The 26,011-nt window shown below is 41.5% G+C and overlaps 1 protein-coding gene across 3 annotated transcripts in view; it reads right to left on the bottom strand.

Annotated features, from left to right (window-relative positions):
• Positions 1 to 406: 406 nt before the first annotated feature.
• Positions 407 to 26,011, bottom strand: part of lzts3.L (leucine zipper, putative tumor suppressor family member 3 L homeolog) — a 37,834-nt gene continuing 12,229 nt past the window's right edge. For 2 of the 3 annotated variants that reach the window (XM_018227046.2, XM_041587178.1), the window contains exons 2-4: positions 7,507 to 7,977; positions 5,160 to 5,990; positions 407 to 4,207 (exon numbers count right to left, since the gene is read on the bottom strand). In XM_018227046.2, the coding sequence (XP_018082535.1) occupies positions 3,503 to 4,207; positions 5,160 to 5,990; positions 7,507 to 7,938 (1,968 nt within the window). In that variant the 5' untranslated portion in view covers positions 7,939 to 7,977 and the 3' untranslated portion in view covers positions 407 to 3,502. The remainder of the gene's footprint in view (positions 4,208 to 5,159; positions 5,991 to 7,506; positions 7,978 to 26,011) is intronic. The other variant, XM_018227066.2, reaches the window with a different exon arrangement.

Here is a 26,011-nt window from a genome sequence, read left to right as displayed (position 1 = left end):
GTGTTTGTGTGAGAGCAGGAATCCATTGTGTGATTCTAAGCAACCGTTACCTTCTGTCTTTCTCCTTAAAGGACCAGTAACACCATCAGTTCTTTGTATCTGTTCAACCAGCAGCTACAAAGAAACAATTTCATGGCTGAGAGCTATAACAACCGTGTTTATCTCCCTTGAGTATTAAAATAATTATATATGGGCCTTATTGCCGTATTTCAGCATGAATTTGTCCCCCCCCCCGGCTACCCAGCAGCTTATTTCTATGAATTATATTTGATCCTCTGAGGGTGGTGTTAGAGACAGGTAACAGTCCATTATATTGAAATGCATAGAAAACCCTTCCATGTGTGCTGGTGTTACAGGCCCTTACATTAGGGGTGCATTGTGCTCACAGAATATCTGTCCCTTTAATATGAATAGGAGCTACCCTATTGTTTGCCCCTGCCCAGTGGTGTAAGTTCACTTTTCCTGGGCCCCTTTAATATCACAATACCACAACCCCAATTCCTGCCTGCATGAAGGAGAGTGCCGGGGGTACAGGTCCTTTCTGGGGACCCCCTGTTGAAGGTAGTGATGGCACTGGACATTATCCACTGAATCATCAGCTTCTGAGCCACAGAGAATGCGATTAAACTGGAACACACGGGAAAATGCCAAAACCAAGGATATATTAAAGCTTATATATGGTACAAATACAAATAAACAGAGAAGGGCACACAGTAAACTCATTTAAAGTGAACAATATGGCAGCTTCCACCCCTATGTATAAATTTAATAGGCAAATGGTCCGTGTGCACAATGAGCTACTCCCTTACACTTCGTTGTAGCAAAAGCGAAACACCATGGCAGATCCTACTCGCATGTAAAAATACAAATATACAAACTTTGCACACAGTTAGATGAACTCACTTTTCAGTCCACATAGGGGAAAATAGATATGCGCCTAAAAATAGAATTTACTCTTCCTTAAATCTAGGGCTGGGCAACCTGCAACTTACCCAGCATGCTCCTTTAGCCATTGAAGGGATGCTGGGATTTGTCGTTCCAAGAACACTGTATTTGTTATATATTTAATGTTAAATCGTATTTAAATACCCCCTTTCCCCGGCCTGTTGAAGAACATCTGATGCAATTCCAGGTATCAGTGGTCCTTTAACATTAACATCAAGGCTCCTTATCCTCTACCTCCCTGGGCCGTAGATCAGGTTTAGTAAACAAGCACACTCACAGTTCATTGCAGCATTTATCATGGAGCGGAATCTAGCGGATAAAGACACTCTACCCACTGTGAACGGTGACTTCCAAAGGAATATTCTTGGCTTCCAGGCACAGGTCATTGGCAAAGGTCAAACCTTCCTACTCTGGCGGTTACTCTGCCTACAAACTAACTCTACGTTATATAAAATGATATAAATTGGTCCTTTTTGTGTTTCCTGAAGAAGGACTGCCATTGTCTTTGGTCTGAACCCCAAAGTTTTTGGGCAGTTTGGTCTAAAACATCTTTAGGCCTTAATGTTATTGATTGATCATTCTTAGGGACTATGTTCCCATCACTGGGGAGACTCATCTGGAGTTACACAGACAGATGTTTAATGGGATATTATCATCATTTATTTCCAAGAAGAATATTTTGGATATATTAATTCTTATTAGAGGCAAAACAATCCTATTGGGTTTATATAATGTTTGAATTATTTTTAGTACACATAAACAGGTCCCATACCTGTGCCAAACATCATGAATATTGAGGGAAATAAATTGTTAGTATCCCTTTAAACATTGAACTGTCCAAGGGCCCCTAATATATGCATAGGGCTCCTTTGGAATTTAAATGTCTTAAGGGCCTAAAGATGGATTGTCCTGGTCTTGATCTATCAGAACAATTTGAACTGCTATTGTTGGAATACTTGAACTCTCAGATTCCTGCTTTGTGAGAACTCCAGTTCCCAGCATGCTCAGCTATGTGTATCCAGTTTGGAAATTGCTGGGTGCACCAAATATTTAATAACTCAGGGATAGTTTTAATAAATATATATTTCAATATCAATTAACCGTGTATGCAAATATATACGTATTGGCAAAGCTTTGCTAATTATATGCAGCGTTGCTCAATTAAAATGTTTATGGAAAATAGAATGTTGACTATGGAGAGGCACAGGGTGGATAAAGTGATGAGCAGAAGGTCACAGGGAGTTGGGAAGATGTGTCAGACTCCAGTATTAGAATTCTAATGGCTGCTATATGTGCTAGGTCTTAAAGGTTGATGTCTTAAGGCTAGAAGGAAGCAGCCTCACCAGAATGCACCTGGGCATAAGAGCTTACAGCTTACTGGAGGATTCACAAAGATCAGCCCTTGGAATCCCGTAGCAACAATGACTTGGCCGGAGCATTAGGCACCCTTGGGCCTTACCTTCCTCAAAAATCGATCAGTTGTGACGTCAACAGGATTGACTAGCTGTAGCATTATCTGGGCTACGTAGAACTCAATCCAAAACCATGTGTCTATTGTAGGTGATGCTAAGGACAACTCACTGTAACCTTAGTTTTAAATGGCACTTGTAACTTATACAGTCTAATATATTCTTTAACAGTCTTCTTCTATGCTTTAATGCTTGAAACTTGTGTAGCCCACCATGACTCTGCATCGCTCTGATATTGGTATGGCCAACATCTCCTACCTCTACAGTCTGCATTTTATTGCTAACAAAACCTACTACCTAAACTACCAGGAAACACCACTAAGTTCTGCTAAACTCTATGATAAAACATAAAACCCAGCTTGCTCTCTGTATTAGAACCTGGGAAACAATTCCATAAAAATAAGTCTCCAAAGGGAATGTTGGGATTGGCTTCCCGATCATTCGGGTTGTTTATCCCTAGCAACAAGGGACTTGTGTCTGACTCCTACTTACAGACATACACAGAGAGAGTCCAAATTTAGTGAGATTCCCTGCATAAAAAAAGAATTTTTTTTTGGATAATTCACAGTAAACAGTGGCTAGAATTCTTTATGTGTATAGGTAGATTGCTAGATTATACAGCACATCCAACCTTCCCTCCACTAGCCAATATGGCTAAAATATCCCAGAATCCAAGTCACTTTGACTTTTTTTTTCTTTGCACAAATCCCAAAATGAGAAAGGGGCCAGTCAACAGTCAGAGTTTGCCTCACCTCTGATCTGCACAAGGGCATGAGGAGCACAACGCCGAGGCAATGCACTCTACGCCATACAGGCAGAGAAAAGTGCATGCAACAGGGTAAACAGACACATAGCATAACAAACTGTATACCACATGTTCTTCATTTTTAGTGGGGCCACAGCAAGCATCCGTTCCCCTGCTCTGACACCTTCTGCTTACTGAGAAGACCTGGCCAAGGCTGCAGCTGCTGGTCTCCTCATTGCTGAAGGGTCTATTTGAATTATTTCCCCCTGATGACCATGACCTGGAAAAGGCTGCATATGCACAGTGAGAATCTAGCTGTGTATATGTGATCCACCATCCTCTTTTATATCTCTGTGGACTCTATTCTCTCAAGCCTGGAAGGTGTCCATGCTTTTTTATCTTCTGCTGGAGGTGTCGTCACCTTGGTGGTGATTTCACTGATCTTTTGCTCAAGCTGTTGGTTTTTCTGGTACATCTCCACATAGTTGAGCTGAAGCTGCTTCTGGTACTTAATGACTTTCTCTTTCTCCTCTTGCCAGGTACGTCTCTCCTCCTCAAAGTCCGCCACCTGCTGATCCCTTTGTTGCCTCTGTATCGTTAGTTCCAACTGCAGCCTCTCTATATCCTTCTTCAGACTAATGACATTGTCCTCATTTTGGCGCTTCATTTTGGCCTCATCGCTTTCACAAGCAAGAGTATCCTTCAACTTTTCATTAAGCTCAATGGTGTAAGGATTTTGTCCAAGGTTCACCAAGGTTTCTTTCAAGCTTGATATCTCTTGTTCATATTGGCTCAGCTTCTCTTTCATCTGCTGAGCTTCACTTTGCTTCCTCTGCATTTCATTCTCACAGATCTCCAGGCTGACGCTCTTGGAGCTATAAGAGTCTTTAATAGAAGTAATATGTTCCTCTTTCTCCTTCAGAAAGGCCATGGCTTCCTTAAGTTGTGTTCTAAGGCCAACAATATCATTTAGTTTCTGGGATACATCTGCCTGGCTGTCTTTCAACTGCTGCTTCAGGAGCGAGATTTCTCCTGCTTTCTGGCAAACCTGGAAAGGTAAAAAACCATAGAATCAGTTGGGTCTTGACCTGCCAGAAATCACCAAGATTTCCATTTAAGTAAGTGTCACCACAGACCTGTATCCAAGGTGGTACCTTCCATTCCAATACTATTATTTAGCACTACTTGTTATAGTTACCAGTCATGTCATGGTAACTGACTATAACTTAAAAGAAAGAAGGAAAGGAAATTTGACACTCTGGACCCCATCAATGAACGATGGAAACCCCCCCTTCTTAACCGGCATTTGTACTTTAATTCAATAGCCACCACTTTCCTCTATGTCTGTTTTTATACCCCTGATGAAGTTGCACCACGTTTCCCATAGTTAATTGAGTTTTGGCGGTTAGTAAGTTGCAGGTTTATGTAGAAGTCTACTGAACGAGGCCAGTGTACTAGGTGGAAGGCAGCTCTAGAGACATAACAGAGGTGTTCTATTGGCAGAAAAACAGTGCAGAGGCTTTGCACACTTACTGATAAAGATGGACATCACACACAATTATTATCATATCTACTTTTGTATCCTAATTCAAGAGCCACAACCTTCTGCCATATCTGTGTACCCCACAGTCACAACATACTTCCCATGATAGAGAGAACTTTTAGTTATTTATGATGTGTAATGTATCATAATGTAATTATGTATAATATGTGTGATTGTATGTTAAACAAGTGAACTCTGTCATAATAATTTCCTTTGGGATTAATAACCAATAAATAAATAACCAATCAATAATCTATCAAAACAACAGCCTCATAGCACCCAGAACCTTCTACACACGTATTAATTACCAAGCTCTACCCAATTATGTGCAGTTATTGGTAACCTGTACATAAAGTTGAAATGTGGTTGTAGTTGTACGTACTGACCAAGATATTTGTTCATTCTATTAAAACACAGGTTAACTCTGGCTTAGCTAGCATCTTATTTTGCTCCTTACCTCCCACTTGGTTTCCTCTATTTTCGGGAGGAACTCTGCCTGCTCCTTTTTGAAAGCCATGCATTTTTTCTCTATCTCCTCTCTCTCCTGTAAAAGTTGGGCCACATCATCTTGCAGCTTTTTCTTGTCTTGCTGGAGCTTAAATATCTGCAGTTGCAGAGCCTGCTGGGCTCTTTGCGCTTTCTTGGAGACTTGCTGAAGCTTGTTGGCATAATTTTGTCTTAAATCCTCCATTTCCCGCTCCCAGATCTTTTGCTTCTCTTCAAAGACTTGAAAAATGGCCGCCTCGCTTTTGTCCAAGCTTCTTTTCACCTGTATGACTTCTTGTTCCTTTTCCCACAGTCGATCTTCTAAATCTTGGATAATGTCATCACTTGAGGGTGAGTGGAAAGGCAACGACTCACTGAGATGGTTCAGTCTACTAAAAGAGGAGGCACTCTTGCTGGAAGATCGTCCACACTCTGAGGTAGTTGTTCCATTATAACCCACTATGTTCTTTTCAACATAGCTAGACCCGATGCGATTTATATGGCTCGTTGATGCGCTCATTGGGCCAATGTGCTGGCTGTAGCCGCTCCCATAAGTTGGTAAGCTTGTCAGAGAATTCCGACCGGAATCTGAAAGACCTCCTACCTGGTTGGATGACCTGTTGTGGCTTGACTTCTCAAGACTATTTTTCATGGCAGCTGAGCTATTGCTGTTCCCATGGTTTGAGCTCTTTCTGTTCTCTATTACTCCATTGTTCAATGGTGGACACAGGTTCTGCATGGAGTGAAAGTTTTTCGGAACTACTGGTTTAAAGGCAGAAGGTCTTACCAAAGGTTCATTGCTCTAAAACACAAAACGAAGAAAATACATATACATTAATATGCATTCCTATATCACTAGTACATTGCTCAATGGGTAAATCTAGAAACTACACATCATGTATTCTGCACTGTGGTGGTACAATTGCTTCCCTTTATATGGTGTTTGGCATCAAGGAGATGTTTTACACAACATAACAGTATTGGGCACATTTACAAACACAGTTTAATACGCAACATGCCAGATTCGTACTCAAAATCACTATGATTTTTTTTACCCAGAGTGCAGTCTGTGACTACCAATATGTATGCAAATAAGGGTCCGTTTTTGTAAATCATACTCAAATTGCATGTTTACTGAAGTTGTGATGGCATCACTTCCAACTCGCCAATGTGAGTGAGGGCAACACAAGAATTAAAATCTAAAATATTTGGCACAAGTCAGTTGCGTCTAAAGAAAATAAAGAACTAAAGCTGGCCAAGTTCTCATCCAACCATGCGCCCAATTGGGAGCAGTTTATGAGAGCCACCACTCATGCATGTGTTCATAAATGAGCCCTTACTATGTTTCTAATTGTACACCAAGCAAGAACTTCCCTGAAACTACCATTAGCATACCTGCCTTAAGCAACAATACTGTTTAAAGGGATTCTGTCATGATTTTTATGGTGTCTACAATATAAAATTTAATTCCTGAACCAGCAAGTGTATTTTTTTTAAAAATTTATAATATTGGGGTGTAGGCGTCATCTCAGGTCATTTTGCCTGGTCATTTGATTTCAGAAAGAGCCAGCACTTTAGGATGGAACTGCTTTCTGACAGGCTGCTGTTTCTCCTACTCAATGTAACTGAATGTGTCTCAGTGGGACCTGGATTTTACTATTAAGTGCTGTTCTTATATATACCAGGCAGCTGTTATCTTGTATTAGGGAGCTGCTATCTGGTTACCTTCCCATTGTTCTTTTGTTAGGCTGCTGGGGGTAAAGGGAGGTGGTGATATCACTCCAACTTGCAGTTTATCACAGCACAAGTCACATGACTGGGGGCAGCTGGGAAACTGACAATATGTCTATCCCCATGTCAGATTTCAAAATTGAATATAAAAAAATCTGTTTGCTCTTTTGAGAAATGGATTTCAGTGCAGAATTCTGCTGGAGCAGCACTATTAACTGATGTGTTTTCAAAAAAACATGTTTTCCCAAGACAGAATCCCTTTAAGGTGCTATACTAAAACTACAGTTGGGGCAGTCATAATACGGGTGATTTTGGTAGAATATGTCAAGGCACTCAGTGAAATAATAAGGATGTGTATATATATAATATATAAATAAATGGAGCTTCATGGTGGAACATGGGGAGCCATCTGAGTCAAATGTCTTTATAAACTCTGTGTAAAATGTACTCCATCATATTAAAATTCACTTTAGGTAGGCTGTAGGCTCTCTCCAGCAGCTAGAAGTTTCACTAGGGCAGTAACCGGAAAAGAATTTAGATTTCTGGTTTTCCTGACTTCATCTGACTGCTGCAGTCTACCAATTTACCTGCTCCAACTTTCCAGAGACAGGTAATATCTTTGGGGGGTTGGAATCCCTGTACTGAGCTGCCTGTGGCATATTCTTTTCATTGTTGGCACTAACGTTGCCGCATGTGTCCGTCTTCATCTTCTCGCTTTTGCGCTGTTCACCGTTGATGTACATGGAGCTGGTGTTTTTTTCCAACTTGTAGATCTTCTCCTCCCCCGAGTAGCGGTTTGAGTAGCCGTTCCTAGAATTGTCGTTTTGCTTGAAGCTGTGCTGAGTCCTGGTCCCTACGCTCTTCATTGGAAACTCTTGGTCGTTGGCCACTCCGCTGCCTACGCTTCCCATAGTGCAATGGGGGGGCGAATCAGAGGACCTGCTAACGAATGAGTGGAAGGATTCTTGGCTCTGGTAGGCTGCGTCGCTGAGGACAGATCTTGATTCTAACTTTGCCATGGCAGCGTAGAGTCGAGGATGGGACTTAAATCAATGGCACTAAAGCAAAGAGAGAGAAGAGAGAGTCATGGGAAGAAGTCAGGACATCATTGCTCACAAATCCATATTGATATCAGTATAAAACAAAGTGCTCGAATTTTAGCATATATGAAGATGGCAGCTCATTAAAACCAATTAGAATTTCCCGTCTTATTCATCTGAATGTACCGCATGATGTCTGTAAATCATTAATGATCTAATGTTAATGATCTGCAGGCTCCTTGCAGCCTTGATTCTCACGAGTGGTAATGATTAGCCGGCATCATGCTGGGTGGCACCAGCAAACATCACAAGCAGGAGCAGAGCATTTCTTTACTAAACAGCCACGTTTGGCAGAATAAAAATCCAGTCAACTAAATGGAAATGGTATGAATTAGTATATCCTAGCATTCCCTGGTGGAAAGAACGTACACCTTTAATTTTCTCCTGCTTTGGGTTTAGCTGGCTCCTTAGTTAGCTCAGGTACCAATAGATACAGTTTTAATGGATTTAAATTCAATTTACATTTAGAACACACACACACACCTATAGGTGAATGTATAATTTAGACTGCCGACCCCTTGTTTGTTCCCATCTTCATTCCTCTACTGGGGTCTTTGTCTCTGTGGATACCAGTTCACTTAGTGGTCTATTTAAAGCCAAAGAATAGACTATTAATATTCCATTTTACTTCATGCTTGGGGGAACCATGTGTTTATCCCAGGTCCCCAATGGGTTCATTAGTTAATGGTCCATTTAGACTGCTCAGAGAAGGTTCCTTCTTAAAAGGAATTACTGCAGTTCCTGTGAAATTGAATCTTATCTTTTATCTATATAGAGCAGACATTTTGCTTTACAGACACTATCTCTACATCATACTAAGGGGCACATTTACTCAGTTTGAGTGAAGGAATAGAATAAAAAAAAACTTCGAATGTTTTTTTGGTTACTTCGACCTTAGACTACGACTTCGAATCGAACGATTCAAACTAAAAATCGTTTGAATATTCGACCATTCGATAGTCGAAGTACTGTCTCTTTTAAAAAAAACTTCGACCCCTACTTCGCCACCTAAAACCTACCAAAGCTCAATGTTAGCCTATGGGGAAGGTCCCCATAGGCTTTCTAAGTTTTTTTTTGGTCGTAGAAAAATCCTTCGAATTATTCAAGTTTTCGTTCGATCAAACTAATTGCGGTAAGTTCTTCGATATTCGAAGTCGAAGGATTTACATTCGGCAGTCGAATATCGAGGGTTAATTAACCCTCGATATTCAACCATATGTTAATCTGCCCCTAAAAGTTCATTTAAAGGTGAACAACCCATTTAACCATGAGCCAAACAGGCCAAAATTAACCAATATATAAAGGGCCTATTTACAGAAAAATACAGCAAAACTTGTGTGAAAATTACCAATACATACATTAATTAACCAAAAATGTACATGGGGCTTTGAGTGGGTTTGGGGGTGGAGCCATAAATGTGTATCATCCAGCCAGATAGGACCATAGTCAGCTCATGCTGCAGGGTAGGAGGGGTTTGCTTTCTGCCTGTGGTATTCTGATTAAAGCTAAATGCTGATTGGTTGCTATGGGTTTCTGCAATGGGGCAAAATGCAGACCACTGGGGGAAGGACTGAATCAACAAGTTAAATTTTAGGGCAGATATCAGTTGGGCAGGCCCATCTTCAGACCAAGCTGACAACTGGATCTGAGGGGTATATGAGTTGAACTCTGCCGTGTACGGCCAGCTTTAGTAAATGAGCAGAAGGCAGGCAGTATTGTGAATGACACACTTTAAAAGGACAGAAAGACCAAAAAAAAAATACAAAAGAAGGAGAGGAATAAATATCTGGACAGGGAATCAGCTGGTTTCTTGTTGCAAGGGGCACTAGACTGTAGTAACCAGGAAGCCTTATAAATGCCAGATGAGCAAGAGGCACAAATAACATGAATAAAAAAGCACAGTGAATTGGTGAATCAGAGCAGTTACATATGGTTCTAACTTCAGGTCCAACTTGCCCTGGTGTTGCCATGTGCATTTAGCTACAGCACTACCTGGTGTTTTCCTGAATAAACTTTCCCTTTCATTTGTACCTACCTCCCTGCACAGCTTGGCTCCATCCCAATCACAGGGGGGAAATTTGATTTCTGCAGAATAAACCATTTGAGGCATCAGGGAGGGAAGTCAGTAGCTCTATGGTCAGAGGGGCCAACGGTAAATAGTAACCTGAGTTGTTTCTTTATTCATATGTGTTTCTATACATTCCACACATTCTCTGTGCTCGACCACATATTCCTGGCTAATCAGTAACCCACATGTAGGGTTTAATGGCAGTTTGCTGTACGAATTCATTTGTATGTATATATAACTTTGTAACGAGCCGTTAGGGAGCCGCAGCGATGTACAGTGCATAAAAGTACAATGTATATAAAAGTATACATGGGGAAGATAAATCGCATAATAAATATATACAGAAATCATATCAGGACAAAGAGCTTAAGTGCTATGTGGTAAAAGACATAGTGGGAAGGAGGTACCTGCCCCGTAGAGCTTACAGTCTAAGTGGATGGGAGGCTAACATACAGGTACAAATTGGAGATGTAGGTAAGGCATAGTCAGTAGGTACAGGACTAGGCTAATGTTCTAGTGCTCCAAAAGGTAGGCTCTTAGTTTTTTCTTGAAGAGATTAAAAGAGGATTCAGGTGTGGAGTTCCAGAGGGAAGGAGCAGAAAGATAGAAGGGTTTGAGACGAGATGTGGCAGTGGATGTGGATGGTGTGAAGAGAAGGTGCTCTGATAAGAGCGGAGAAGACGACCAGGAACATATAGTGAGACAAGAGAAGAAATGTAGTGAAGAGCAGAGGAGCGAAGAACTTTGAATGTTAGTAGAAGGAGTTTATTCTTTGCTTAACAGGCAGCCACGCTAAGGATTTTAGTTGGGGTTGAGCAGGTTCCCTTTTAGGAGAGAGCAGAAGGATCCTGGTAGCAGAGTTTAAGACTGATTGGAAGGGAGAGAGATGGGAGTCAGGAAGACTGGTTAGTAGGAGATTGCAGTAGTCTAAACTACATAAGATAAGGGCATGGATTTGTGTTTTGGCTGTTGATAGTGAAAGAAAGGGGTGTATCTTGGCTATATTGTGGATGAAGAATATGGCAGTATTATTAATATGATAAGAGAAGGAGAGGGACTGGTCAAAGATGGCCCCAAAGCAGCGTGCTGCGTTAACTGGGTTAATGGTCATGCCATCAATAGTAACGGTGAAAGGAAGAGAAGGGCTCGGTTTGGGTGGAAAGACCCAGTCTTGGTCAAGTTGAGCTTGAGGTGGCATTGGTACATACAGGAAGAGATACTGTAGCTACTAAGCAGTCTGCGATCTGGGTTAGAACATCAGCAGTTAGTGAGGGGGGTGTCTAAATATATCTGAATGTCATCGGCATACAGGTGGTATTTAAGGCCAAATGAAGACAGAAGGTCTCTTAAAGAGAGAGCGTACAAGAACCCTGAGGCACCCCCACATTAAGATGAACAGAAGGAGAGGATTTGTTTGCAAAGGAAGGAGCGGTCAGAAAGGTAGGAAGAGAACCAGAATGCAGCTTGATCACAGATACCAATTGAATAGAGAACTTGCATTAGAACAGAATGGTTAACATAATCAAAAGAAGAAGATAAGTCCAGGTGAATGAGAATAGAGTATTGCCCTTTGGCCTTAGCAATCTGGAGATCATTTGCAACTCTACATAAGGCAGTCTCAGTGGAGTGTGCAGGTCGAAAGCCAGACTGCATAGGGTCCAGCAGATTATTGGTGCAGGGAAAGTTAGTAATACGGGAGAAGACGAGACGTTCCAGAAGTTTAGAGGCTAGTGGTAAGAGAGAGACAGGACGGGAGTTGGACAAACAGGATGGATCCAGTGTAGCCTTTTCAGAATGGGCTTGACACAGGTCTGTTTGAATAACGAGGGGAAAGTAACAGAAGTTGGTGAGGAATTGAATATATGAGTAAGTACTGGAGTGAGGACAGGAGCACATTGTTTTAGTAGAGGTGATGGGATAGGATCAAGTGAGCAAGGTGTTGATGGAGAGGATAGGAGAAGTTTAGAGACTTTAGGCTCAGATATATGATCAAAAGAGTTGAAAATGGAAATAGAAGCTTTAGGGGGAATGAGAATATTGGGATGGGAAAAATTTTGTGGATAGAGTCAACTTTGCTTTCAAAGAAGTCAGCAAAGTCCTGGGGGTATGTTCAGGCGTCAGCGAATTATTTGTAGAGGGATGAAGTAGCGAGTTGAATATTGAAAACAAGTAGTGATGGGCGAATTTGCGGCGTTTAGCCGAAACGTTTTTTTGATGCCGGTGCCCATTTTTAACGATGACGCCCAAATTTTTTTGACGCCAGCAAATTTTCGCGGGCGTTTCGCAAATTTATTCGCTGGCGGCGAATCGCGTAAATTTGCAGCGAATGCGCGCCTGGCTAATAATTTCGCCCATCAATAAAAACAAGCGGCGTGGGTTGGATTTATTGTTATAGTGTATTGTAGTGCTGTTGTTTAGCCTGGGATAGGGCAGTACCAAGGCAGGACATGAATCAGGATCAGAGGAAGTAGAGATGGAGGAGAAGCTAGAACTGAGAGTCACATAGAGCAGTTATATCACAAGTGAGGGTGTTATGAACCAGATAAGATAAGATTTGGCCAGAAAACTTAATAAAGTCACCTAAAACTGTGATCGTTAGTTGTGCGGTTTCATTTTTTTTTTTGGATGAGAGAGGGGAGTATTGCAGAAAGGCCTCCAGGCCCCCTTTGGAGAAACCAGTAAATAAAAAATAAATTTGGTATAACAGCCTTGCAGTTGGTGGAATGCTGGGAGTTATACTGTAACAGCTGGAGATGCTGCAGGTTGGTTGGGGGTCCCAGTCTTACCTCCTAAGTGACAGTGACCCCTTTCTTTGTTTAAAGGGTTGTTTACCTTTGAGTTCACTGTTAGTATGATGTAGAGAGTGATTTTCTGACACAATTTACAATTGGTTCATTTTTTACATTATTTTTGTGGTTTTTGAGTTATTTAGCTTTTTATTCAGCAGCTCTCCAGTTTTCAGCAATCTAGTTACTAGGGTCCTAATTCCCCTAGCAACTATGCACTGATTTGAGTAAGAGACTGGAATATGAATGGGAGAGGCCTGAATAGAAAGATCAGTAATAAAAAGTTGCAATAAAAATAAATTTGCAGTCTTACAGAGCATTTGTTTTTAGATGGGGGTCAGTGACCCCCCCCATCTGAAACCTGGGAAGAGTGAGAAGACAATTAAAAGACTATAAAAAATAAATAATGAAAACCAAGCGAAAAGTTGCTTAGAATTGGCCATTCTATATATAACACACTTAAAGTTAACTTTAAGACGAACCACCCCTTTAAGAGGAGAGGAAGGTATCAAAGTAACCCTCAGGGTACTAAACGTTGGCCCTCCTGCTATTCCCACCATCTGTCTGTACAATCTTCTGCATGGGCTGGGGCAGCTGCCTTTTAAAGTACGAATGAATTGGGGTGCTATAATATAATATGCCCCAGGTCTAATAACCTCAATAAATCAATACCCTGTTTTATGTTACACTGACTAGCAAATGTTACGTGCTGCTTGGTTGCTATGGGTTACTAGACCTGAAGCTAACTTGACACATTTTACTACATTCATTTCCAGGGTTTTGGGTCAGTATGAAATGCAGAAATCCCAGTAAGCCTTAATGTGATTGACTGCTTGCAGACTAAGAGTATGACTGTGCATTGTTGCACCAATAAAACTGTTTGCATGGTTGTGCATTGTAGCGTCAATAAAACTGCTTACATGGTTGTGCATTGTAGCGTCAATAAAACTGTTTGCATGGTTACGCATTGTAGCCTTAGTAAAACTGCTTGCATAGTTGCGCAATGTATCATCAATAAAACGGCTTACACGGTTGCACATTGTAGCGTCAGTGCAACTGTTTGCATGGTTGTGCATTGTAGCGTCAGTACAACTTCTTGCATGGTTGTGCATTATAGCGTCAATAAAACTGTTTCCATTGTTATGCATTGTAGCGTCAGTACAACTACCTGTATTGTATAGTTTCTCGTTGTAGCATCAATACAATAATACACAACAATTCTTCCTAGGTGCATGAGTTTATGTGCAAAGATGCCAGACTATATAAATCAGCACATTCCTGTTCTCTAATTCTCTTGGAACATAATAGTGGCAGCTGGTGGGTCTTATTGAAATAGATTCCTATTTTCAGATTACCGCATGTTCCACTGCCGCATATGTTTTGCATTTAACCAAGTGACATAACTAAAAGACTTCTTATATTTTATTATTGTCGCTTTTGATTTCTAAATCTTCCAGACCTTCATTAAAGAGGTGGCTCACCTTTAAGTTTACTTCTAGTATGTTATAGAATGGCCAATTGTTTGTCTTCTACTTATGACTATTTTCATCTTCCAAATGGGGGTCGCTGACCCCATCTATAAAACAAACGCTCTGTAAGGCTACAAATGTATTGTTATTGCTACTTTTTATGACTCCGTTTTCTATTCAGCCTCTCCTATTTATATTCCAGTCTCTTATTCATATCAGTGCATAGTTGTTAGGGGAATTTGGACCCTAGCAACCAGATTGATGAAATTACAAACTGGAGAGCTGCCGAATAAAAAGCTAAATAAATCAAAAATCTGAAATAATGAAAAATTTAAACCAATTGCAAATGGTCTCAGACTATCACTCCCTACATCATACTAATAGATTAAGGTAAGGTGAACAACCCCTTTAATGATGTTCCTCAGCCAACAATTTAAATTTTATAATTTAAAAATAATTTTTCCTTAAATTTTGTCTCATTCAGCAAACCCTGCTTGCAAAAAACTCCCGCACACCCGTCTCAAGCAGCTGATGTTTACTTGCTAAGCAGACGTGCAACTGCCTCGCATCTCCGTTGCCTAGCAACCTGAGTCCGCAGCTGCACCCCCTCTGGGGAGCTACGTTTCCGGAGGGAGAAACAATGTGCAACACAAGTTGTGATACTGCATTCAACACTACACGGTAGCCCCCTTTGTATCCCCTTTTGTGAAGCACGGCGGATCGCGGCGGAATCGGCCGTGTAGTCCTGCCCTAAACGGGAGCTGGAAGTCGGGTGCGGGTGGAGGGAGGGTGCGGATCAGGAAGAACCCAACCCGCACATCACTACTACAGGGCTAAAAATGCTGGGGGTAAAGCAATAGTACATTGTATGATATCCAACTGATTATTTATTATCGATATCCTTTATTTATATAGTGATGACATATTGTGCAGAGCTTTGCATAGATTATATATCATTCCCATCAGTCCTAGCGGAGTTTACAGTGACATTCCCTATAACACACGGTTGCCACCTTTTGAAACGGTAGAGACCGGGAAGGGGGGTGGGCAGTGACGGCAGGGGGTGGGGCCATGAGGTAGATGGGAGTGTCCGTGATGTCAGGGGGTGGGGCTATGATGCCAATCAAGGGAATCCTGCCCGGTTTTCCTTATTTGGAAAACCGGGCAGGAAGTTTTGACCCAGGCAGCCCTTCAAAATACCGGGCTGTCCGGGTCAAACCCCTACTATAACACTAGTTTTTCTGGACCTGCACCCAACTCGCACCCAGCCTGGCTCAGCTCCTCCATTTAAAGACCCGCCCACCCTGCAGTGATGTCATGGGCGGGGCAATGGAGGAGGAGCCAGAAGTGTTAGGTCACAGACGAGGAGAGCAGAAGGAACCGCTCAACCCACCCACTATCCGAAGCCTTGATGCAGCGGCCAGTACATCACTACCCCCCACCTTCCCGGGCCCCCTGCCCCAGCCATGATGTCCACCCAGATCCGCATCCCCTCCGCCCCCTTTCCCCTGACTGGTACCTGTCGCGTGCATTGTTTTCCCTTTATGCCACAGCAATGGGGGGCCAGGGGTCGGCAGGGCTCACTGTTTTATTTCCCGGGGTCCCAATGGCCCAGTCCTACCCTCCCCATTCACAATCACACACACTTGGGGCAATTTTATGAGTAGACCATTAACCTCATGTTCTGGAGTGTGGGAGGTGCCAGGAGGAAACCCACACAAAAACAAGGAGAACATGAACATACACACAAATAGTGTTCAGGCTGGAATCAAACTCAAGACCTCGGCTCTGCTAAACCCTACACACAATGCAGTTAAAGGGACACATTTATATCTACCAATCAGGAAGGTCATTGTTATACTGCACTTTAATGGGGTGGTTCACCGTTAAGTCAACTTTTAGTATGTTATAGAATGGCCAATTCTAAGCAACTTTTCAATTGGCCTTCATTGATTTTATAGTTTTTGAATTATTTGCTTTCTTCTTCTGATTCTTTCCAGCTTCCAAATGGGGGTCACGGACCCCATTTAAGAAACAAATGCTCTGTAATGCGCCGAGTCCCTCGAAAAGATTTGACCGAATACTGAACCAAATCCGAATTTGCATATGCAAATTAGGGGTGGGAAACCTTATTTACTTCCTTGTTTTGTGACAAAAAGTCAAGCGGTTTCCCTCCCCGCCCTTAAACTGCATATGCAAATTCGGATTTGGTTTGGCAAGGCAGAAGGATTTGTCCGAATCCTGCCGAAAAAGGCTGAATCCTGAATTCGGTGCACCCCTTGTAAGGCTACACATTTATTATTATTGGTACTTTTGATTATTCATCTTTCTTTTTAGGTCCTCTCCCATTTACATTCCAGTTTCTTATTCAAAGCAATGTATTGTTGCTAGGGTCATTTGGACCCTAACAACCAGACTGGAGAGCTGCTGAATAAAAAGCAAATAATAAAAAATGAAAACCAATTGCAAATTGTCTCAGAATATCCCTCTCTACATCACACAAAGTTAATTTAAAGGTGAACAACCCCTTTAACTGACAATAAAAGTACCAATTTCTTCTCCTTCCTTCTTTTATGTGGATCCTAAACGAACATCTGTGGCCACTTGGCAGGCGCAGGCAGCAGAACGCCGTGGGATTGAAGAGAACTGTATATTTACTGGGAAAGTTATTTCAGATTCTGTTCAGGGACCTGTTTAGGTACAATGACATTTTGCGGGGCCGCTTCCCATCTGATCAGTAGCTGCGAGGGCGTTTGGCTGGCACGGGGTGGCAGTTATCCAGGCATCAGAGAAAGCTGTTTTTATGCTATCTATGGCTATATAGGGTGTTTTATAATCATTTCTACAAAGCAACATATTTATTGGACTAAAGGTGGCCATACACAGGGAGATCCACTAGTCACCAAACGAGCAGATCTCTCCCCGATATGCCAACATTGAGGTGGGCGATATTGGGCTGATACAATTGTGGGCCCTAGGGCCCAACGATCAGATCAGAATGGAGACGATACGGACGGTCGGATCGCAGGACTACATCAAATAAAAGATGCGCGCGCAATCCAGCAGGATTTTTTACCCTGCCCTAATTTCGGGCCAGATATATCGATCGGGGACGCAGTCGGATGGCCCCACACACAGGCCAATAAGCTGCCGACTCGGTCTGTCGGCAGCTTTTATTGGCCCGTGTATGGGGGTCTTTAATTATATAGAAGGCAGCCTTTTAGAAAAACAAGCGTCTGACGGACACAGACTAGATCTACAGAAGCTTTAAACCTAGATTTCTACCCCACTCCATCCACAGGCAACTTACATATCAGGTTACTGAAATTTTTTTTATATAGACTTCATGGATATAATTCAGTAAACTGGATATAACATGTCACTAGCAACTCATAGAAGCCCACCAGCACCCCCTGACCTCTCCACTATATGATACTTAAAGGGGTTGTTCACCTTTGAAATAACTGTTAGTATGATATAGAGAGGGAAATTCAGAGACAATTTGCAACTGGTTTTCATTTTTTTTATTTGTGGTTTTTGGGTAATTTAGCTTTTTATTCAGCAGCAATCCTGATTGCAATTTCAGCCATGTGGTTGCTAGGGTTCAATTCCCCATACAACCATGCATTGATTTGAATAAGAGACTGGAATATGAATAGGAGAGGCCTGAATAGAAAGACGAGTAATAAAAATTTGCGATAACAATACATTTGTAGCCTTACAGAGCATTTGTTTTTTAGAAGGGGTCAGTGACGCCCATTCGAAAGCTGGAAAGAGTCAGAAGAAAAAGGCAGATAATTGTAAAACTATAAAAAATAAATAATTAAGACCAATTGAAGAGCTGCTTAGAATCAAACATTCTACAACATACTAAAAGTTACCTTAAAGGTGAACCACCCCTTTAAAGAGGTGGTTCACCTTAAAATTAAATTTTAGTATTTTGTAGACTTGGTCTTCTTTTTTTTATGGCTTTTTGGTTATTTAGCTTTTTGTTCAGCAGCTTTCCAGTTTGGTATTTCAGCAGCTATCCGGTTGCTAGGGTCTTACTTTTCCTAGCAACCAAGCAGTGCTTTGAATAAGACACTAAGGGGGTATTTACAAAGACTTGAATTTTCCCATTTTTCTATTAAACAAAGTCGCCCTAATTTGCATCCATAAATTTACCTGATTTATCAAAAAAAAACATTGAAAAAGTCGGTGCAGGAAAAAGCCACCACAGAATCATGAGTCAAATCAAATTGTGCAACTTTTTCAATTTGAAGCTCCAATCATGCGACTTTTTCGATTTGACAGCCAAAAAAACTCTACTTTTTGGATTATCTAATGAAAACCAGCCTGAAACCTTCGAAGACCATGAAAGCAAGAAGTAACTTCAGATTGTTAAAGGGACATCTGCTATTGACTTTTACATGACTTTTGTATTTTTGGATTCAGATCTTTAGTAGCTTTGGAGCATAATAAATAAATAAAAAATTTTACTTTTTTCTCCCCTTAAAAACTCAACCAGAAAAGAAATCGAGGCTTCATAAATAGACCCCTATGTATAGGAGGGGGGCCGAGTAGGAAGATAACTTATAAATAGTAGCAATAACACTACAGCTGTAGCCTCAGAGAGCAATAGTTTGATGCCTGCCGAGGTCATTGACCCCAATTTGAAAGCTGGAAAGAGGTAGAAGACTATAAACTATAAACATTAAAGACCAATTGCAAAGTTGCTCAGAACAGGAAATTTTATAACATGCTAAAAGTAAACATTTAAGGTAAACCACCACGAAAGGGGAGTGCTCTACAATGTTGCATTTGACACAATAAATTGGCTTATGGGTAATCCCTTGCTGGCAATAGCTTTGACATGTGGGTCCTTTTTGTTGTTGGGATACTGATAGTCTAGGAGCAAGTTTCTGCACACTTGGATACCATACTGGACTCCATTTGGATACCATACTGCATGCCCTTTGGATACCATACCAGACGCCCTTTGGATACCATACCAGACTCCCTTTGGATACCATACTAGACTCCCTTTGGATACCATACTGGACGCCCTTTGGATACCATACCGGACACCCTTGGATACCATACTGGATGCCCTTGGATACCATACCAGACGCCCTTTGGATACCATACTAGACTCCCTTTGGATACCATACCGGACGCCCTTTGGATACCATACCGGACGCCCTTTGGATACCATACTATACTCCCTTTGGATACCATACTGGATGCCCTTTGGATACCATACTGGAAGCCCTTTGGATACCATACTGGACGCCCTTTGGATACCATACTGGACGCCCTTTGGATACCATACTGGATGCCCTTTGGATACCATACTGGACGCCCTTTGGATACCATACTGGACGCCCTTTGGATACCATACTGGACGCCCTTTGGATACCATACTGGACGCCCTTTGGATACCATAATGTGTGTTCCTCATATATGTCACCCTGGTCAAGCACATAAAGAGCTGTTTGTTTGGCTAGTTCACCAAGCAAATGCCGACTAGAGTGGTGGAGTTGGCAGCCAGTGTTGACTTCTTCATAGCTTTAGTTGAGCTTTAAATTTACTCTACCACTCTATTTCCTTAATTATCTCTACAGCTGACGTCTACATTGGCAGACATGGCCCATCTTGTGACCGGCAGCTTTCCTTCAGCGCACACAGACATCCATCTGATCATTCCATCTAACAATAAACTCTCTCGGTTTGACCTGTTCGCTCGTCTGTCATTGTGTTTTTTCCACTATTTATCCAAGTTCTCTCGGGCAGATTCTCATCGCTTTGCAGGTGGCACCAAGAGAAACTCAGGAAGAAATCGTAAGAGGGTGAAATATAGAATGAAGCTATTTTTAGGCCCAAGTGTCATAAAGATTTTATTTCATACAGCTTTCAGGGAACTCTGCACTGATATCATCCCATTCAGCATCCCGAGAATTTACTTTAGATCATTTGAAATATAGAATATCATTAAAGACGAAGCTTGGGCATTCCTGGCATACACTCTATGGGATATTCCCTGGGCAGATGCAATTCAAATAGGGTGTTTTCCTGGAGCTGAATGCTGGGCCCAGGGTTGCCGACAGTAGCAGGTTTCGTTGCCATTTAAAAAACATTAGCACTGCATCCCAATCTCTCCCCCAAATTCCATCCATACGTTATATTTGCTTGTAGAAGAGACATGCATGGCCGCTACCTCTACTCTTACTGATATAATGGATATTGCCATGGCAACAGCTGGTGTAAGGAAAATATCACGCAAGTAAAAGCTCAGCTAAAAATCTGGGTTTCAGCTTGTTTTATAATACGATGCAATTATTTTATCTTCATTATCATGTTATTTAGAAATGTCTCACCTTTAACCCCTGCTAAGGGTTTTTTTCCACACCACAACGCTGAGCCTGACATTTTAATTTATGCTTACATTTATATCAAGATACGCAACTAACATTTTTCAAGGGGAAGTTAACCAATTTTCTATTGAATTTCAGTAAGATGGCTGGAATTTCCAACTGCCCTTTACTTTTCTTTGCTTTCCTTTAACATTGGCCAGGTTTTATGTCTCCTTTAGCCTAGCTCCAGGCACCCTAAAGACCATAACAAACAGGCTGCTTCAGGGACCCCACTTGTCCTGCTTTAGAGCAGCTCCTCATTGCTGCTCAAGCACCAGCCTTAGCACAGAAAATGAGAAGATGTATAGGCAGGAATTTACAATTTAAATTTACTTATCATCATGTTAAATTAGAGAAAGGAAGAAGTTTCCACATCCAAGCTCTGGAACCCATTCTCATTTCAGTTCCTCTTTGGCTCCTGTATTCCAGCTCTATTTGGCTCCATAGCATAATACAAACAAAAACTCTTAAACAAATTTGCTCTATCCAACGGTGGCCTTTACTGGTTGCCCCTGTTCTAAAATGTTCCCATAATGATGCCCCATTCCCACTCTGCCCCTTGTTAGTCTTCCTTATCCTTCTGTGCTCCCCTACTGGTGCCTATCCTACTGTGCCCCCTAATAATTCCCCTGACTTCTGTATCCCACTTAGTTCCACTGGCCAACTTCCCTGGATTTCCATAACCAGGATAGCTGCATTGAAAGGCTGCTTGAGCATCCATGGTTTGATCACGGTTTCCATGGATACATACCGCAAGGTTCATGGTAGGATAAGTGCGCTCAGCTTCTCAAGTGGAGCCAATGGGCCAAGAAGGACTTGCAATGGAAAACAGTAATTTTGGTATAGGGAGGTACAGTATTGCAGTCACAATTGTAGGGTCAACCATGCTCAACATTGTGCACGCCAAAAAACTTCATATACAAAGAGACTGCTTATGATAAGAACCAACGAAAAGCTTAAGGAAGCCCTGCCATTCACCAAGAATAAGGTACAAGGTACCCCGTGCCAGAGATGCCTGATTGGATCCCTCATATATCAATAATGGTCTTATTCTCTGGCATACAACCCACACACTCTTTGGACTGTTAACGTTATTTTATGTCCAAGATCAGAATGCACTTCTCAGTTACCTAAACACCCTGCCTAATGACAACAGAGGCAAAGTCACGTGAAAGACAACGCCTGGATCAAACTGGTGATCGCTCATTAATCCTCACAACAGCCTTTGATGCAGCTTATGAACTCAATACTACAAAAAGAAATCTGTATTGTGCAGGGAAGCCAAACATGAAGGTGGGCCTAGCGAGAGACAGAGCACCTAATAGAAGGGTGCCCTGATCGAAAGACCATTAACAACTCTGGGCTCCTCAAGGGCACTCAAATCACGTCAAGAAGAAGAATGAGATGTTGTAAAGGTTTGATTTTCAACATAAAATATAAGGGTGGTTTGGTAAGAAAGATCAACAAACACAGCCTACTTGTTTTCCAACACAATGACCAATCAATAGAGCATTTCTTATTGAATGGGATAATTACAGCAGAAAAGAACCAACTGATTCATCTGGCTGTCCATTCCCTAAATGGACCATTTCTGTCTTCCCTAAATATACCATTTCTATCTTACTTCATGCTCAGCGAAGCCCTTTTTATATCCCAAGCATATTTTCCCAAACTAGGTTCTATGTTTCTATGGTTACCAGTCCATCTGGGCTTCCAATTCCTTAACCGTAGGAGAGAGATAAGACTAGTAATTCTTCATCTTACTTCATGCTCAGCTGCGTCTACCCCTGGCTTTCTTCCTTTACTGGATTTCATGATGGTACGCTTCTCAGCACAATTTGATGTTCCATTGAGGGTCGGACCACCATTGGTGGGTGCCTCCCCTTTTTTCGAGCACAGATGATTGATTCTTTGCAATCTTTTGTAAGTTAATTTTGTCCAAATCAGGTTCTTTGGTGGGCCCCAATCTGACACCGGGTCCATTCATGTTCACTGGAGCCCTGTGTCTATCCTAAACTGGAGGTTCAGAAGTTAGGCACTAGGTATTGAAGAAGAATTCTAAACCCAAGCCAAGCGTTTTGTACGTCAGTGTCAATATGTAAAGTCGTGCTGCTGTGTCCAGCATCCCCGAATAATGGATCAGTATAACTTATTTTCCTTAGCAGCCCTGTGATACAGAGCAACAGAGCTTCAGTTGCTGCTACAGCCTATTGTAATAGATAAGTACAGTTTATCAATCCTCTGAATGGGTACATCTTCTCACCACAGCAGATCTTCAACAGATTAGAATACGTTTGTATTGAATTAATACAACTTTATTACCAGATGCATTACCTGAAATAACTTATCCAGGCTTCTCTCCCAGGCAAACCAATAAAATAGATCAGCGCAGCTTCTTTCCTTAACTCCCCATTATAATGGATCAGCCCAGCTTCTTTCCTTATCACCCCATTATAATTGATCAGCCCAGCTTCTCTCCCTAGCAAACCAATAAAATAGATCAGCACAGCTTCTTTCCTGATCACCCCATTATTAATGGATCAGCCCAGCTTCTCTCCCTAGCAACTCCAGCCTTCTCTATCACCGGATCAGTAGATCTTCACTGTCCCTGTCAAAACCCTTCAGAAGATGAACAAAACTTCTTTTCAACAGCACCCCATTGGAATGGCTCCCCACAGCCCCCCAAATTGGAGGAATGTTTACTCAAAGTGAACCAGCTCTGTGCTTCTACCTGCCTTCCAGCAAACTGAACTTTAGCCCCTTGGTCTGATGTGTCTGAATGGGGAGCATCTCATCTCCATTTACTTCAGAACTCTCAAGAATGTGTCACCATTACCCTGTATATTAAATCCAAGCATCTATTAATATAAAGACAATTTAGTGTAAATTAATTCTTGAAAGCTGATTTTCCTAACAACCTTTTGCAGACTGTGCTCTGCCGGCCCTCTCTAGAATCACAGAAAGTACCACGGCGTGTTCCACGGCCCTAATCCTTGGAAGGTCAGGGGAGCTTTTTAATCAAGGACAGTAAAACCAATGCTCGACTGACTTTTTTCCTATCCCAGGATTATAAATTCACTGTTATCTAATAGTTGGTAATGCTCTGTATTTAAGGCATCTGCTGGACAATATGAGGAAAAATTAAACTGGAAATGGAAAGAGCTGTGCCTGTTGAGTAGATATGCAAAACAGATGACTGAGACTTCTGGGAGCTGTTGTACTGGACAACTTCTAAAAACAGTGGTAATGTATTTAAGGGTTTGGTGGATAAGCCATATAATATTTTCACTCTACCATTATTATTGGCCAAAGCCTAATCTACCATAATCAATGCACGACTCTGGCCTATCCATGGCACCTTTTATAGGAAGCCAACCCCTTTCTGTAGCAGAAACAAGTAAACAATAACACCCCACAAAACACAACATATTTAGCCTATATGCTTCAGGAGTCAAGTGGGTGTAGGAGGGAAGAACTTACCCTCAGTCCAACCCCTTCTGTATCTCTAGTGCTATCAAGCATTATTAAGCAAACTTGGCCTCCAAAGTCCTTCCAGATAATGTGACATCCATTGTCCACTTTCACAACATGTTTGTAGATACATATTATAGATATAATGGTGAAGCAAGATGCTATTTGCCCTGGATGGTGCCTACTAGGGTCTCCACCCAATGGAAGATGATCTAGTACTCTAGCAATAGCAGGTCTAGTCCAACTCTAGTTGTAATAAATAAGGAGGCGTCATTATAAAGAGGGTAATGATTAAATTAACCCCATCTCACCATTATACCACGTTATACCCTAACAAATAATTCCATAACAAAGAAATTGAGTCTTGAAGATAGGAAGGTTGGTTTTTAATTCCAGGAAACTCAACAACTCTACTTGAAAATGATTTAACGGATTTCTTCAACCATGGATATAAATCCACATTCACATCAACCATGGATATAAATCCACATTCACATCAGTCTAGCGTAAGGCTGTCTAGATAGAGGTCTATAGGATGTGGCCCTTCAAAGGGGTTTTATGGGTCTAAGACTACTTATGAGCTACAGAGTCTTCTTTGTATGAGTTTTCTATAGACACACACATTTATGCCCTGGTATGCCCAAGCCAGGCCTCTTGCCTCACCATAACCACAAGAAAAGTCTGGAGGGGAGAATCTGTAAGGGGAATGGGGAAACTGCCATTGCTGAATTTCATATTAAGATCCAGTTTTAGCCACAATAACTCTTCCTTCAGAGCATTACCAATAAGAGACCATCATGCATGTTCAGGACACCCCTTAAGGGCACCTTTGTTTATAAGGGTACTGTAATTCCTTCCCATTTCAGTAAACTCCTAGTGCTTATCTACCGTATCCATGTTTATGGGTTTTTATTGTTCCTCTCTCATGTATGCCAATATCCTATGATTCCTGGCTTTCTGGAAGGCTAGAAAGATACTCCATTTCTATAAAAAACGTATTTTGGGTCCTCTGTCACCAAGTGTGATTTATTCAGCCTGAGATGACATGGACTTTCTGATCAACTGAAGTGCATATAAAAGTGCTCCATGTTTGAGCAATGTATTAGTTGATGGCCCGGTGGCTTCCATGAAAACATTCTAAATAAGTTCTAAATATCACTGTGTTTGATCCCCAAGCTTCAATGGCTGACGTTCTGAGGAACCAAGTCCTATGTAAATATATCTCTAAATGTGATCCTCATCACATCATGTGTAGTATTTTCGACTTGAGCAATAAGGCACTAGTCACATGGGTAAGCACCAATGGCATAGAGGCCAGACAAATATTCTTATGGGAGATGTAAACCCAAAAATACAATAACATTTACTTTCATTAGGCAACATTTTATTTATTTTTTTTGTTTACATCACCTTTAAAGATGGCAGCCACGATCCTTCAGGAGACAACACACTCTCACAATGTACCATAAATAATTAATACATTACTTTGTGTCTCTGTGTTTGGGGAGGGCTGTTTGCGTGTAAAAATTGCCTTCTCCTTCACCATAAACAAAATGTTCATCCATATTTAATATGGCACACTTGGCATTGTGAGTGCAGAGGAAGAACTGCAGCAATCACCCGACACTTCTTCAAACAGAAGAGCGTAGAACTTTGCTTTGCTAGTAGCAGACACGTGATGAAAGACTCCTTGTATTTGAAAACACCTTCTGAATAGGTATAATTCCATCATACAATTACATACTTAACAATGACATGACTTCTACCTTGGGGCAACAGTTTGAGCACAGTTTCAACATCTTAATG

This window comes from Xenopus laevis, chromosome 1L, assembly GCF_017654675.1.
Source record: "Xenopus laevis strain J_2021 chromosome 1L, Xenopus_laevis_v10.1, whole genome shotgun sequence".
Lineage (NCBI taxonomy): Eukaryota > Metazoa > Chordata > Amphibia > Anura > Pipidae > Xenopus > Xenopus laevis.
The sequence above is the reverse complement of the archived record's forward strand: the minus strand, read 5'-3'. Positions and strand labels throughout refer to the sequence as shown.